Source organism: Harpia harpyja, chromosome 16, assembly GCF_026419915.1.
Source record: "Harpia harpyja isolate bHarHar1 chromosome 16, bHarHar1 primary haplotype, whole genome shotgun sequence".
Classification (NCBI taxonomy): Eukaryota; Metazoa; Chordata; class Aves; order Accipitriformes; family Accipitridae; genus Harpia; species Harpia harpyja.
In genome coordinates this window covers 1,024,841-1,040,747 of record NC_068955.1, presented here as the reverse complement: position 1 = coordinate 1,040,747, position 15,907 = coordinate 1,024,841, and the positions used below count along the sequence as shown (strand labels likewise).

The following is a 15,907-nucleotide window of genomic DNA, read 5'->3' as shown; positions in this document are numbered from 1 at the left end:
TGCAACACACTTTCTGGATAACCCTTTCCCCATGATGTAGATGAATAGGAAAAGAAACTAAAGATCCTATTTCCATTCAAATATTATGAGTCAAGTCTAGAAACGTCCAAGGACTCATTTTGAATTTCTTATAAGTAAAGATGACAAAAACTGATTTTGCAGAAATAAAAATTTGTAAGAAGAAAAGTACATAAAATGAGGAAGAAAATGGTTTTCTTTCCCTATAAAGAAAGAACAGATCTTTAAGATTTTATAGACCAGAAATTTGAACCAAGAACCTCCTTTTTACAGGTCCCTGTTTCAGCTTAAAATGGTAATAGTAATACTGCAAAAAAAAAAAAAAAAAGGAACCGTGATGGCATCTCGAGCCGCAGGAGGTGCAGGTGTCTGCAGCGAGCTCCAGTGAAGCTGCTGGCTCTGCAGAACTGGGGTCCAGAGGAGAGGGACAAGGATTCGGAGGACTTCCCTGCGGCTTCTCCTCTCCCCTCCTCTCATCCCAGGGACGTCCTGCCAAAAGAGGGGCCTGGCCCTGGGTTTGCAAATTGTGGTTTGAGCTGCCAAGTGCAGGCTTTAAAAGCGCCTTGCGGGAGAGCTGCCATTGCTGCGGATGGGAAACAAGATGCCACCATCAGCCTGCTTCTGCACCTTGGGAACTCCATGGGGCTTTGCTGGCTCTCGAGAATTCCAGTCTCAAGTTAAGTTTTCAACTTTGGATGAGATGGTTCAAATCAGGAAAATCCTGTCTCTGTGCCAGACAGTTAAAACTGAAAGTAATTAAGGCAAAATCTTTTCCTGCAGCAGAAAGTACTGAACATGTGGAGATAGCATAATAATCAGTGTTTCTGCCATCCTAAGCCCACAAAACAAATTGGATTTTGAATGAAGCACATGGAACAGTGACCTATGTATAAAACTTATCTTGACCTCAGAAAGTCTCCAATTCTACTGCTAATTACAAATGCTGCATTCTGAATAATCACATTTGAGAAGGACTCATTGCTTGATTGTTTAAGAAATCAAACAACAGCAAGATGCCATGAAGTTTGTCTCTTCGTACAGAGAGTGTTTGCTAAAATTCCCAGACCTGTTCTCAGAGGCAGTTTTCTGCCCAGCTCAAACTGAGCAGACTCCGGCAGCAAACACCCAAACTGTGGGGAGACTGAACCCAGGCTCTTCTTCCTCATCTAAACTACCTCTAAGCTTCAGGCTTGGTAATTTTGATTCCTCTCGCTTCCTCCCATGGTTAAATTCTCTAGATCAACACTTTCCGAACTCACAGAGGACAGCCAAACGATCTTCCATTTACTCAAGTCCTTGAACTGCACAAGACCAACGTACCACGTAAGTGATGGGGAATTACATTGTCCTTCACCAGGGGTAAGCCCCCCTCCACTGGGCACAGGACACAGCAGAGCACAGGCAGCGTACCAGGGCAGAGATCCCAAATTAGATTAAGAACAATTTAAGCAGCCTATAATGCAAAGCAGAGCCAGAGACCAGGGCAAAAGTGACCTGAAGCATGATTTGCAGTGAATGTCTTTTTCTCTCATAAATAGGAGAGACACTGTGGGATGATTATCCACCCAGATTTATCTCTGCAGCTCCGTGTGTATCCTTCTGTGCTTAAAAATGTCTCACTGCCCTTTGCATTATTGCATTGCCCTTTACATTCATACGGCATAAACCTCTCAAGTACCGTAAAACTTACAAGGTGTAATATAATGTCATGGTTTTCTTTTACACACCATAAACAAAAGTCACTGAAAAAGGAGCACAGAAAGGGAGACGTTATTTGGCTTGACAACGATACAGGAGGAAAATATATATACAAGTACACATACATACACTCTTACACACTTAAAATCCCAAGCTGGATTGATTATCTGGCATTGATGGATCACTTTAATGTATTACATAGATAAGGAAATTGATTATTCAATAAATCACTGTCCGCACTAAGAATCCAGTGTTAAAAAAAGAAAGAGAAAATATTATAAATCTGTCTCGCACAGGCAACGAAAAAGCTTATACTTTTAAGGTTAATCATGATGTACCTTTTGCTGCACATCCAATGAAAGAACAACACCCTGGAGTTCTGCAGTGCTAAAGGGCCGGTTTTACTTCCCAAAGCTCTCGAGGAAGTGAACCTTCCTTGCGTGGCTGCTCCGGCCGTTCCTGCGGGGAGCGGCGTGCTGCCAGCGGGCAGGGTGACCGGCAGAGGAACCCGGCAGAGACCCGTGGGCCGGTGCTCGCCCCCTGAGCTGCGATGCCGCCCTACAGCACCGGCAGCCCCCGGGCTGGGGGAGCCCCAGAAGATCACCGGAGAGGAAGAAAGTGCCCCAAAATGCTGCGGCAGACAGGAGGCTGCAGGGAGGCTCTGATCCACAGCCCGCTGAATGAAGCGTGACCACAGCCTGCCATGAGCTGGGCTCAGGAATGGGGAGCATCCCGCGCCGTCGGCGTACGGAGGGGAGAAACCCGCCTGTGCACCACGAGCCTCCAGCAGACAGCCCAGCTCCAGGGTGTGGAGTCAGAGCAGGGCAGAGGGAGCAGGAACATCACAAGAATCGGAGCAAAAAAAGAGAACAAAGGAAGCTGGAGATAAAAAATGGAATATCTAGGACTCAGGACCTGGCCAGCAGGTTTTCTGGGCCCAGCTTTGGCAGGGTTGTCTCATCTTTCTTTCTTGGTAGTGAGCTTACTTCTGCTTCCGAAGGAAAGGAGGAGGAACTAGGTGAAGTCGGAGGCTTTTAAAAAACCCAGGCAAAGCATGTCATTGAAATGCCTTATAGCAGTATTAATAAATAAAAGCAACAGCTAAGCTAACAGACATGCTTTAGAAAGGAAATACCTAATGGCTGGATGCCTTCTCTGGGGAAAAGCATTTGAAATGGTCTGTGATAAACTTCCTGTAACAGGAATCTGGAGGAAAGAATACAAATATTCCTGCAAGTTATGACTATGATATTGCCCAGCTGAGTTATTTCTACAAATCTCCAGGTCACATCCTGGTGCCATAATGTTCCTGTGACTCTCAACACAGAAAACAGAGCAACTGCTCCAAGTCGTGTGTTGGCAGTGATTGAAAACTGCTGCAAGACGTTATTTGCCAGGTGTCCTACAGGTCTGACACTGCCCCAGAAGGCTAATACATGAATTCTCTGGAAACCACCTTCTTGCCCAAGAAACTCTGCTGCCTGCACTCTAAAGTAGAAGCCAAGGAAGGCAATGAGAGAGTAGCTAATACTGTGCTCTTCAAGGATAGTTTGTCTCTCCTTCTCCAACACGGAGGATCCGGACCCTCTCGCTGCCCGTGCTGCAGTCATGTGTCACCCAAACTGCAGCAGTCCTGTGACACTGTCAAAACTCATTCTGTGTATATAAAAATGCAAATGGTTATAGAAACTGTTTGGAAACGGTCTTGATCTGCTCTAATTTTTACTAGAAAATACATGCCAGCCACCTTGTGCGGAATATGAGAGATTAATAATTCCCCTGAACTGAGGCATGAATCAGAGAGATTCAGACCAAGCAGCACCTGTTCGCTTTAAAGAAAACCTTTATTTATATGGCAGTGAAAACAGCCATCTTTTTTTCAAACTCCCAGACACCGTAGCGATACAGACACACACATTATTCTTCACTGATGACTTAAAGGCCAGCTTTCCAGCAGAGCAGCTCCCTTTTGGTAGACACCGTTTCACGTTTTCCATGCCGCCCCGAGGAGCACCCGTGCAGGCAGAGCGGCGTTGTACCCAGAGAGCAGAACTGTCGGTGCAGGGGTGGTGTGTGCAGCTCCTAAAGCAAAGCCTGGGTCTGTCCTTCATGTGAAAATCTGTTCTCGGGTCCTCTGCTAAGCATGCGCTGTAGCCATTTGCTCCATTCATAACAAAATCAGCCCTGTTTCTAACACACAGCTTCTGCTGCAGCCCGGAAAAAATTCCCTAGCCTGTGTACCCAGGCAGGCGCGGTGTCTCACAGGGGGTGGAATTTAAAATTACTGCTGTGACTTCCTTCTGAGTGCTTTGAATTCACTGCAAAACTAACCAACAAGTCTAACACTTCAGTCCCAATAGACAGCCGTAACTCAGCTAAATTTGTGGGTTATACCAGATTTTATTTACTGTTTCATCCTGGGAGATAAGTAAGAGATGACAGCCATCTATTCATTAAAGTGGGGGAAAGCCGCCCACAGCTAACGCTGGTTCTCTCACCATACACTTGCACATCTTTAATTGAATTTGGATTTTGTAGTACCAGCTCTGTTATTTTAAGAACAGCTTATATTCCTATTCACCTGGGTACCGGCGAGTTCAAAGAGCTGGTCTGTTCACCTCTAAGTCCCCAATTTGAACAAAGGACATGCTGTAGCAATCAAATGTCATTACCAGCTAATGAGCATCCAGTGGCCTATGTAAGAGCAGTCAACGGCCTCTTCCCACTCCTTATTGGACATAGGAACCACCGTTATAAGCCAAACTGCTGCAGTGGCACTAATGAATGCTCCTGAAGCTACTGTTTGCAGATGTCAAGGATGGAAGGCTAATTTAAATCAATCAGTCTCAAAAGCCTTTGTAAGGCACTTAGTGCTATGGTACCTGGGAATCTGGATACCCTTTAGTGGGGATCCCTGGGTGCCCAGTTTCCAGAGTGATGAGCAAAGTGCAAGGCCCAAATTCAAGAATTCATCTGAATAGTTATGTATTTTTAAGTCTTTGTTTTACTCCTTTGATATTAGCTGGTTTATTTGTCTGCTTAAAAACTTTCTTGAGCAAGGATGTTTTTCTGACTCAGTAACTACACAGACTAAACTCCTAATCCAAGGTGCAAATACTCTTTATTTTGGTGTACTCTTTAGACTTAGTGGGACTTGAGCAAAAGGCCAGGCTGTAATTCAAAGAAAAAAAATGCAACCCAGGGGCTTTTTCTCCAGGTGGGTGAATCTTTGGTGCATCAGTTCCCAGCAGGGCTGAGCCAGACACCAGCCAGTGCCTCTCCAGACTTTCACTAGCAGCACTGGTGTCCAGTGCAAGGCGGAGGAGCACTTTCCCACTGCCTGGACTGTGGGCTTGCCTGGGGAGCCTGGCAGGGAGCCTGGCAGGGAGGCTCCATTTGCTCCCACTGTGCGATACCCAAGTGAGCCATCTCATACCAAAGTCATGCTCACGCCCAGGCAGCTGACAAAATGTGTTACAGCATCTTTTGGCCTGCCTGGGAGAGCCTTTACCTGCAAATCCAAAGGAGCAAATTGTAGCTGAAAACCAGAGCCCTGTTCCCAAAATCTCCTGTGCCCAGATCTTTACAGTTTATCACCATCTTGCAGCACCCTGTGCCTCACTAGAGTGACTTTTCAAGGGAGTCGTTACTGTGCAGTCTCTCTCCTCCTGATGCCAGACTGCACGGTCTCCCCCTTTAGGGGACCTCTAATCAAGAAGCCAGAAATCTTGTATTTCCTTTTTCCTCCTCTTTTCCTTTTGTGCTATTAAGCATTGTGGCACATTTATTCCACCACTCCTATAGCATCCTTTTCATCTCATTATTTTAAATTCCGTGATCACCACGAGAACCCTCTCTTCCTGTGCTGGTGCATCATTACCTGAGGCTACACAGCGCGCTGCTCTGCCCTGCTCGGGCTGTCCGGCTTCCCGAGACCGCTCTGCCTTCCTCCTTTCCTGCATCCCCAGCAAGATGGGTTCCATGCCGGTGGAGTATTTACCAGCAGCGCATAGTGACAGAAAACAGCCTCATAAAGTGAAATAACTGGTGGGTCTTCTACATCAGACATAGTGGAGAAAAACTCTCCTAGGTGAATTAGCACAGCCCAGCTTGCTATTTAAAAACTGAAAGCATTGAGGTGTTTGCTATCCCCCCAAACTGTGTGCAGCAAATAATCTGTATTATGACAGCCAGAGAAGGGTGACCTGCAGTAATGCTGCACACCGCAGCACTGCTCTCAGACATCGTGCAGCTCTGGCCGTACCACTGACTGCATTCTATAGCCCGAGACCTTGGGCGATGGAGAGGTGTGTGCCTAGCCAAGACCACTCTGGGGCCACAGCCACACAGCCCAAGTCTTTGGAAGCCCAGTCCCTCCGGCTGTTTTCCAGGTCACGATGCTTTCGTGAACATCCCAGGCCCAAGGAGGTAATACCGAATGTGCCGGTTGCTCCCTTACTACTTCACAATTCTGATTCTTATTCTAGGCATTTGACCCCACACTGAGGGGTGCTGGTTGTTGGCTGGGGCACAGCAACAAAAACCAAAGTCTGACCAGGTCCCTGGGCCAAAATATTAAATAGTACAGATACAGCAAGATGGCCTTTTGTCACCAATGGCCAGTGTTTGCTTTCCTCTCCTTATTTACACTGCTCCAGAGGCTAAACAATTTGGTATGTGTAGGGGGAAGTTCAGAGCAGCACTGGGGATTGCCTCGGAGGCATGGGTACCCCACAGCTCTCCTGAGCAGTGTTTGCAGCCAAACAGCATTTTCCTGATTATCTTCCCTCCCAGAATAATGGAGCAGTTGCATCCACATTTGCGTATGTATGCACAATGTCTTGCTGCAGATTTAAAGCACAAGGACTGATGCTGCTGAACACTCAGGTAACGCTCGACATGGCGAGCGTCTTGTAGTACAAACCTGAGAAATTAAGCTGTAATGTCAGAGGAAGGTTCCCTGCGGGGCAGCACAGCAAGGGGGGGGCAACAGGAGGTGAGAGCAAAAGGGGCTAACAGAGGCAGCCACAAAGAAAAGCTGGTGCTGGAGCAAAGACAAAGCAGTGAACTGAGCCTTCCATCTGCTTTAAGAGCTCTTGCTTGTGGTAAGGACCTGCATTGGTTTTAGGCTTTACTATGAGTAATAAATACTAGCACATTATCCCTGTTTTTACTGTTAATGAGCAACAGTAGTAATGTGTGAAGCCCCATCACATCTGAGTTGCCTCTACATCAGCCCAAACTGAGAAAATCCCAGCCTGAAAAAACAAGCTTGAGTCTCTAAGGGGCACAGAAGCCCATAGTATTCGCTGGTGGAGAGTCAGGATCCCCCATGCAGTCACTGCGAACAGCAACATCTGCGGTCACAGCAGCTTCAATTCTCATGGCTTTAAGACAACCAGCACTTCTCGTTTCACATCTATTCCCTTTGGCAACATTGCCATAGTGCAGTTTTTATCCTCGCGTTCAGCCCTCAGCTCCTCTCCAATGTTTGCCTCTCTCCCCCCTCGCCCATGGAGTTCTAGTGCTTTCAACCCGTTATCTGCCTTACCCAGAGATTTCCACCAGCCTGTCTTCTAAGTATGCAAAGGAAAAAAGAAGTCTAGACAGCATCACATTAAACCTGTAGCCAAAATGCGGGAAAGGAGATCGCACAGCATAACCAGTGGAGAAACGCAATACATTGGATTATGAGGCTTAATGCTTGCTACAAACAGACTGTGCAGTGTTGGGTTTTATTTGCTATTGTGTCTCCACGAGAGACTCCAGCATCATAGCTATTCTGGCAGAGCTACGCCATGCAAATGCTTGGAAATTAGGGATGATAGCTAATACAAGAAAGAAGCGCTCAGGAGCTGGAAGGAGGAAGGTGGCCAGAAAGACCCAGGCAGGGTGAGCGGCGGTGAGGCACAGTGCCCTCTGCTGATGCTGGGCCCGCAGGCTGAGCTGCCAGCCCTGTACTGACTTCTGGCACCCTAGTGACGGCAGACGAGGGAAGGAAAAGCTGGATTTCATTTAGGATTGCTAATTTAGTGAAACTGCTGATCTGTACCAAAGGAGCACTTCATTTACCAGGACAAGAGAGACCCAACTTTGCTGGAGATTGAATTACTTTTAATATTGTTCTGTGCATGACTGCGTCGTGAAGGCGTTACAGAAATCTTTTCATAGCATCAACCTCCATTTAGTTGCATCAATAAAAACAGCCAGAGATGGAGGGACTAAGTCTGAAGAGGTGGCGACAAAACCAGAAGTGGCAATGCAGCACGAGCAGGCAGATTTCCTTGCGAAGGTGAGTGTGTGTGTCCCCCCGGGGCGGAGGCAGGTGCCAGGCGCAGGGCAGAGCAACCACATCCATCCGTGCACACAAAGTCCACGCAAGGCTCCTTCACTGCTCAAGTTCTGCATAAATCTGCCGCCTTTCAGCCCGTGGGGATGTCGATGTGCTGGTGCACGCGGTCGGGGGAACGTGCCCGCTCTGAGGAAGCAGCCCAGCACTAGGTCTGTTTATTTTGGCGGTACTCCTGCCCTATGATGAATGAGGGCCTATTTTATTCTGCTTTGTGGTTTGATCTTAATTTCCTGTATGAAGTTCTCAAGAGGATGCCAAGATCAAATAATTAGACTATTCTGCGATAAAGAGGTAACATTGTTATTCAAATGTATTCAGAATTAATTTACCACCAAACAATTTACACTGCCACCCTTATATCCTGCTGAAATTACTAGAATACGTTATCTGACACACAAAGCATCTCGTGACCTGAAATAACTTCATCAACCATTAAAGGCTTGAGCAATGGGTGCGTGGCCACAGAAGTACACATGGAAATGCAGGAGAAGCCACAAAGGCAGCAATAGAGTGATTTAAAAACAGGAAAAACAAAACAAAACAAATAGCACTTTACTTGCAACAGTGAACACGCAGAAAGCAGAATTCTGAAGCAGCCCATCGGCGTGCTTGGCCCCAGGAGGTTCGGGGGCCAGATCCTCATCTCAGGCACACGCGTGAGACCCGTGGGTGCCGGTGCCGATTCACACCCGCAGCACACAGGGTCCGTCCGAGCCCGCTCCCGGTGCTCGGCCAGGTGCCTCTTGGCCAGGAGAAACCCAGCTCTGCTTTCTGCGTGCTTATACTCCAAAGCGGGGAGCAAACGGCAGAGGTGTGGGCAGTCAGGCTGCCCGCAGGGAAGATTCCCCCAATTAACGTTTTCTGAGCCTGCGGGCTGGTCTCAGGTGCTGCGAAGCTGCTTCTCTGAAGCCATTTGCTTCGGGAAGGGGGAAACATATTGATCTTAGCTCAATTTCTGCCTGCTCCTACCCCGCCACGTTTCATCGCCTCACCAGCCACGGAGAGAGATTCCTCATCGCTTCGCACCCGGTGATGCCGGGCCCCGGGCAGGGGCTGGGGCCGGCTGGGCTCCGCACCGTGCCCTCACCGGCCGGCACTGCCCGGCCCGCGCAGCCCAGGACGGGGGGCTCGGACAGCCGGGGGGGGTCGGGCAGCGGGCAAACGCGCACCGCCATCGGTTTAGAGGAAAAGGGTAAAAAGGCGAGTCTCGGCCAGCGTGCGCCCCGTGTTCTGGGGGAGAACCCCCCACCCGGGGATCAGTGGGTGCAGGTGGGGCCCCGGTGCCATCCAACGCCGGAGCCCCGGCTGGCGAGCCGGGCTGGACCGTCCTGCCACCCCTCCGCGAAGGACACGGGCCAAACCCGTCATCAAACACGGGCTGAACAGAAAAACACTCGAGCTGCCTTTCTGCAGATTCCCTCTCCTGCATCCACATACCCCACAGCCCTGCAGCTCCCAGCCCTGTGGGCACTGCCTTTTTCAGCCTGGAAAAGCCTGCTTTTGCCTTTATTTTTAAAAATAAAACTTCGTTTGCAGAGTGTGGGAAGGTGATTTCAAAATAAAATTCCAGACAGGCATAATAAGCCTCAGAAAAGCCAATCGCACAGAGGAGGATAATTATCCACAGAATTTGTTTTCTATGTATTTATATAAAATAATCAATGATTTTTTTTTCCACACAGGCTCCAATCCAATTCGATTGTCTTTTCTGTGTTACTTGCAAATCATACAAACAATCAATGCCCTGACCCCTTCTCTATGCAAACACGGCTTAGAAAGAGACTACAAGAAGTAAAATCCGATAAATTCCTCCATGCAGGACTGTTTGTTTAAAAGCTTAGCTGGAGCCCGATCCTGTTCACGGCGACTTCAGTGACACAAGAGTGGGACTGTCAAACATGCTTGAGGTCTAATTATTGACACAAATATCAGCAGGAATAGAACCTTAGTAAAAAAACCCAGAACCAAAGCAAGAACCCAGAGGTGAAGGTGATTCCTCTTAAGAGGTAGGAAGCAAAATGAAATCCCTCCCAGGCACAGCGCGCTTCCCCTGCAGAGGAGGAGCAAGGCGAGCTTGCAGCCGGGGTTTGGGGGGGACCCGAGCGCAGGGTAGGCTGGGGACCCTGCCTGTCACCACCTGCCCGCAGAGGGGGTGGCAGAGGGGGTGGCAGACGCCTCTTCTGCTGCTCTCCTCGTGGGAGCAGGGGTGGCCAAGGGAAGCGATGGCAGCAGGGCCGCGCGGTTGTGGTGTCACCTCCTCAGCAGCACTTGAATACAAACAAAACCACTAATCAACAAATGCAAGTGCTAAAATTGGATTGACGGCTCCTGTGGTCTATTTTTTACAATTACTTATTAATCTCAAACCGTTGGCATCCATCCGATCTGCACGTATATCTTGCTAACACATCATCCATCAAAATAATAACTCTGAGTAATTTCTGATGATGCTTCAGCAAAGCACGGCAATTGAAACCAGTCTGCTATGAAACACCAGTCCTTCAGGCTCCACGTGTGACACTGTTTCCAGTCATCCCACATTGCTTTGTTAGGGCCGGCACCACCAGGCTCTACAAAATGGCATCAAGCTCTCGTCTGTCACTTTGAAGGGGTGCTACTACTGCTTTTTAATCTAAGAGAAAGGTTAGATAAATAGGCTATCTACGGTAGCTTAATCATCTTGCACTTACTGCTTTTACTATATGAGGGGCATGATATTGCAAATACTCAGCTGCTCAGTGCAGCACTTAATAACAGGTATAATCTCACTGATCTCATCCGCAGTCAGGGCTGGCAGTATCACAGACTACCTCTCAGTCACAGTGGTGTAAACATGGAGTAACTCCACTCACGCTGTTACAGTTATCTGTCTTTATAGCAGAATAACTCAGAGCTGAATCAAGCACCTTGAGCATGCAGCAGGTCTAGATGGTGTTTTCTGATAGGGCATTTTCAAATATTTAACAGATTGCATAATAATCGAACAGCTGTCGAATACGCTTCAGATACAAATTCCTACTTAATAAAAAAAATCCAGCAACGAGGCACAGATTTTCTTTGTACGTGTATATGTATAGATTATGTTTAGATGTGTAGATTAAATATTTATATTTTACTCATGAGAGAAAGAGCGCTTTTGGCTTTTCCTTCCCTTTCTTAAATATCTCTCCCTGTATTTATTTTAATAGTCAGCTTCATAGGAAAACAAGAGAGCCTTGAAAAGTTAGCAGTATTCTCTCTGGTCTGATTTTCATTCTAAAACAAAGCTTACTGAAGTGTTCTCCACTTCTTGGCATAACCTAATAATTAAAAGAATTACTTGAAAGCCAGGGCAGCTTTGCACAAATTAATGCAGGGGGAAGAGGCTGCAATTTTCCAGTGGGCTGAAAAAGAGGTAAAAATTATGCCAGTTTTAGCTGAGAGCGAAGGTAAGCAGAGATCTCCCCGCAGCCCCATTTAAAGCCTTTTTCTGATCATTAAGCTTCTTATTTTACTGATCAAGAAAAAGGCTAAACGAGGTGCTGAATGTTAGGGTATTTCTCAGCAATTAAAGCAAGGCCGTTCCTGCGGAAGGCACGGCGGTGCTGGCAGAGGTGGTGCACAGCAGTGCTCCCACGGCGGGCAGCCCTGCCCGCCTGCCTGCTCGCCGCCTTGCTGCGTCTGCACCAGCCCAGCGCGAGTGCCCCCCTCGCCCTGCTCCTGGGGCGGCCTCCGAGCTGGGCTGGGGAGCTCTGGGCGAAGGGGAGCAGAGCTCCGGCGAAACCCAAGGGATTTCGATGAAAGGCTGGCAGCAGTTTCTGGGTTGAAAGCTCCTCCATCCTTTTGTGCAATTGCTTTTGAGCCCTGTCTAGAAAATCCATTTTCAGGACAACCGAGGCGCCTGGACCTGAGACTAAACATCTCCACAGAGCCACAGGGATGCTCCTGGGCCTGAACGTCTCCCACGACCCACGCTGGCATTCCCAGGGGTCTCCGCACCCGCCCTCCCTAGCGACTTCAGCCCGTTCCCCTGCGAGCATCTTCTTGCGCAGCAGCAGCCCCTTGCACACCTCCTCCGGAGCGTCAGCCTGGCGGCACGCCGGGTCTGGCCACCAAGAATCAGGCCCACTGCTGCCAAGGCGAAAGCAGGACGAGCTGCAAGCCCAGCATCCCAGCTGCGACAGAACCCCCCCGGGCACACGGCTTACGGTCCTGACGGGGATCTGCGTCCTGGGACCCGTTGGGAAGAGAAACGTCGCCGCCGCGCTGCGGTGGTCTCAGTGGGGACAGACTGGGGATAGACGGGGGGGGGGGCTCTGCCAAGGCACAGCGGGACACCTCCTCCCTGCTCGCGCAGTGGGACCGGCGAAGCCCGGCGTGCCCCGTCAGCAGCATCGGGAGCTTTCCTGGGAGTGGGTTTCTGTCGCACAAAACATTTCCAGCTGTTCCAGGCTGTGGCTGAGCATACCAAGCAGCTTGGCTCTAGCAAAAGTTCAGCAGCCGCCAGGGCCCAGGCCCCAGAGGCAGGTCCATTAACCTTTTCCACCAACATTTCTGGCACTACAACACGCGCAGGACCACGTCTGCCTGGAGTGCCTTCTTCACAGACGTCCAGGGGAGAGCAGATGTTCACCCTGTAGGAATCAAGCCCTTGTCCGTGAGACAATCTGGGCCATGCAGTTGCTCGAAACCGTGCTGGAGGTGACAGTGTTTCACTTCAGAAAGCGGCTGTCCCTCAGGACCAGCATTTTTCTCTTACTGGCTTTCACATTGCTGCTGTGCAGTTGCATTGGGATAAATAAGACCTATTTTTTCCACTTTAAAATATTCACAGATCTATTCAGCTTTCACTAGTTTCTCTGGCTTAGAATTTGGTCCCTGAAAAGACAGGTAAACCTGTCCTTATAATTTTTACTGGGCAGACAGCAAATCCCTGGGAATGTGCACTGATGGCGAAGTACATGGGATGTAACGGACAATCAGTGCCGTTCTTTACATGACGCGCTTAAAACAAGTATCTCGTTTAATTAGAAAAAGAAAGATCGTAGGCTCTTTCCCAAGCTGTTATCGGTGCAATTACTTTATGTAACATTATTAAAAATTAATTTTCCCCAGAACCTCAGCAATTTAATGAAACACGCCTGGCCCTCGGCACCAGCTGTGGCGTAGCCAGCCCGCTGGCACCCTCCGGGCAGCGGGGCTCGGTGCCGCGGGCCCCCCCCGCCCCGGGGCTGCCTGTCCCTTGTGCCGGGCACCTCTGGCCCTGAGTCAAAGCACCTCTGCACAGCACCCCTATTGCGGCAGGCTCGGCACCCTCCTTGCACTTGCACAGCACCTCTCCTCGCACCGGGCACCGCAGCCCTCCTCGGAGCAGGCTCGGCACCCCCCCATCTCCGGGGGCTCGGCACCCCCCCGCCCCTCCGGGGACAGAGCACCCCCCCGCCCCTCCGGGGGCTCAGCACCCCCCGTCTCCTCTTTGCACCGTGCCCAGCACCCCCACTGCCCCGTGCCCAGGGCGGCTGCTCGCACCGGCCGCGCTGCCGCCCCCCCCCCCCCGGCCCGGCCCGGCCCGGCTCGGCTCGGCACCCCTCCGTGCCGGGACACGGCCCCTCGCCCGCCGGCACCGTCCTGCCCGGCACCGGTCGGCGCATCCCCCGCCCCGGCACCGCGCCCTGAACTTCGCCCCGCGGCTGCCGGCCCGTCTCCCCGCGGGCAGAGGCGGCCCTTACCTATCCGGATGACATGCGGCATCCCGTGCGAGCACTGGCCCCAGAAGCCGCCGACCAGGAGCGCTGCCCAGTATTCCCAGAGCACGCCGCGGAAAGCCGGCCAGAGATGGGGCATCGTTGGGGAGGGCGCGGGCCGGCGCGGCCCTACGGCCCCAGGGGCAGCGGGGGAGCGGGCGGCTGCTGCCCGGGGCTCAGGCGGAGCGGCCGGTCGGCGCCGAGGCCGGACCGCTCATGGCACATCTTAGTGCGGCCGCGCCGGCCCGTCCCGCGGCAGCCGCTCCGCGCCGAGCCCAGCCGTGCCGTGCCGCTCCGAGCCGGTATCGGTGTCGGTGTCGGTGTCGGTGCCGGTGCCGGTGCCGGTCGGGCGGCACCTGCGGAGCCGGGGCTGCCGGTGCGCCCGCAGGAGCGGCTCTGTCCCCTCCTACCGCTGATGCGCGCGGCTCGCGCAAAGCCCCGGCGTGGAGCGTGCACACACTCACACGCGCGCGCTGACACACGCTGACACACGCGCACACCCCCACCGCCCCCCGACACGCACCGGCACCGACACGCTGGCACCCGCCCGCTCCCCCCGGGGCGAGGGGCAGCCCCGTCGGCGGGCGCGGGGCGGGAGGCGGCCGGCGACCCTCGGGCGGGGACCGGGGAGGGGCGGCGGGAGGCGGCACCGGGGGGGTCTCGGCAGCCCCCGCGGCAGCCCCCGGGGGTGCCGGCGTCCCTCTGCCCCCGCCGGCCTCCTGTCCCGCGGATCGCGGGGTGCCCGGTGTCCTCCGAGCTCCCGGCGGTCCCGCCGTCCCCTAGGATGGCCCCGGGGGTCCCGCCGTCCCCTAGGATGGCCCCGCCGCCGGGCGCCGGGCGAGGCGGGGCAGCATCGCTCGGGCCGGGGCCCGGCCGCCCCCGGGGGCGGCGGGCGGGTAGCGGGGGGCCGGGGCCGCTGGCGTGGCGGTACCGGCGAGCGGGCGGCCAGCCGGGGCTCCGCAGCCCGGAGTTTAATGACCTCGGTGACAGAGACAAAGGGCTGCACATGCAGCAGATAAGTAGGCTGCTTTGTCAACTTGCCGGGCTAGGCTAGGGCGAATTTATTTTTCCTCATTTAAATAATTTGATCTATTCCATCACTTCCAATCGCTCCCATTTGCCAGCTGTCTGCTAACTACATCGCCTGGAACATCTGAAGAGCAAATCTTTAATTTTCTTACAAACATACTATTACTCCGTATCTGTTCATCTTTTTAATTTTCCTTGGCCGTCGCCTTCCCCAGCAGCAAGCTCGGCGTGCTCTGCGAGAAAAGCTGATCGCTGTCCTGCGCTCGAGCGACCCATCCCAGACCAGCTGCCATTAGCCTGCATGTATGAAGTGGAGGAGGGGACATACACAAATCATTACCGGTCTAAAACTCAAGGAAAAGTTCCTGGGTGTTGCATGTGACAGCAGAGAGCGAGCACACCGACTGCCGCAGTGGGGCAGACACGCCGGGAGGCGGGGGGGGATCCCCTGCGTGCCCATCGCAGTGGTGTCTGATCTCTGGCTGTTTCTGTACAGCAGGAGCAGTGGGGGATTGGCCAGGGTATCTGATAGCTGTCATCATCAGGGAATCGTAAGGAAAAGCTGGAAGAGTCTCTGGGGGATCTGCACGCCCATGGTGGGACCAGCCCTTCCTGGAGATGCTGGCATAACTCTTCCTACAGCCTGCAGCCTGCCTCCCGGGGCACCCAGTGCCTTGGTCTAACTCGTGCTTCGTTTGGGGCGATGGAAAGGTACCCCAGAGCATGACCCGCGTTCTCAGCATTGTGTCATGTTGGAGGAGACTTTTCCTTACTCCTACCTAAGAGTCAAGCCAGAGAGGCAAAGGCACTACTCAGCATCTTCAAAGCACTGTGCCGAAGTTCGGTCTCAGAGGAGATTACTGTTTATTGAGGGCAGGCTGAGGCTCCAACTTCCAGCAGGCAGTCTTCTTGCCAGTGTCAAAGACAGTTATAGAAGAGGGTGTCTCATGTTAAGGATATTTTTATCCCTCATGACACCAAAAAGGATAAGATTTAGCAAAAGGCCATGGAAGAAATTTTCTTTACTTATTGCTTAAATGAAGGACAGCTGTTTCTGTGCACCCGTTATAAAATTAAATGTCACAAC

The 15,907-nt window shown here is 51.8% G+C and overlaps 1 protein-coding gene across 2 annotated transcripts in view; it reads right to left on the bottom strand.

Annotated features, from left to right (window-relative positions):
- Window positions 1–14,269, bottom strand: part of GRIK3 (glutamate ionotropic receptor kainate type subunit 3) — a 122,587-nt gene extending 108,318 nt beyond the window's left edge. For both annotated transcript variants that reach the window (XM_052811610.1, XM_052811611.1), the window contains exon 1: window positions 13,777–14,269. In XM_052811610.1, coding sequence (XP_052667570.1) covers window positions 13,777–13,891 — 115 coding nt within the window. In that variant the 5' untranslated portion in view covers window positions 13,892–14,269. The remainder of the gene's footprint in view (window positions 1–13,776) is intronic.
- Window positions 14,270–15,907: the final 1,638 nt, after the last annotated feature.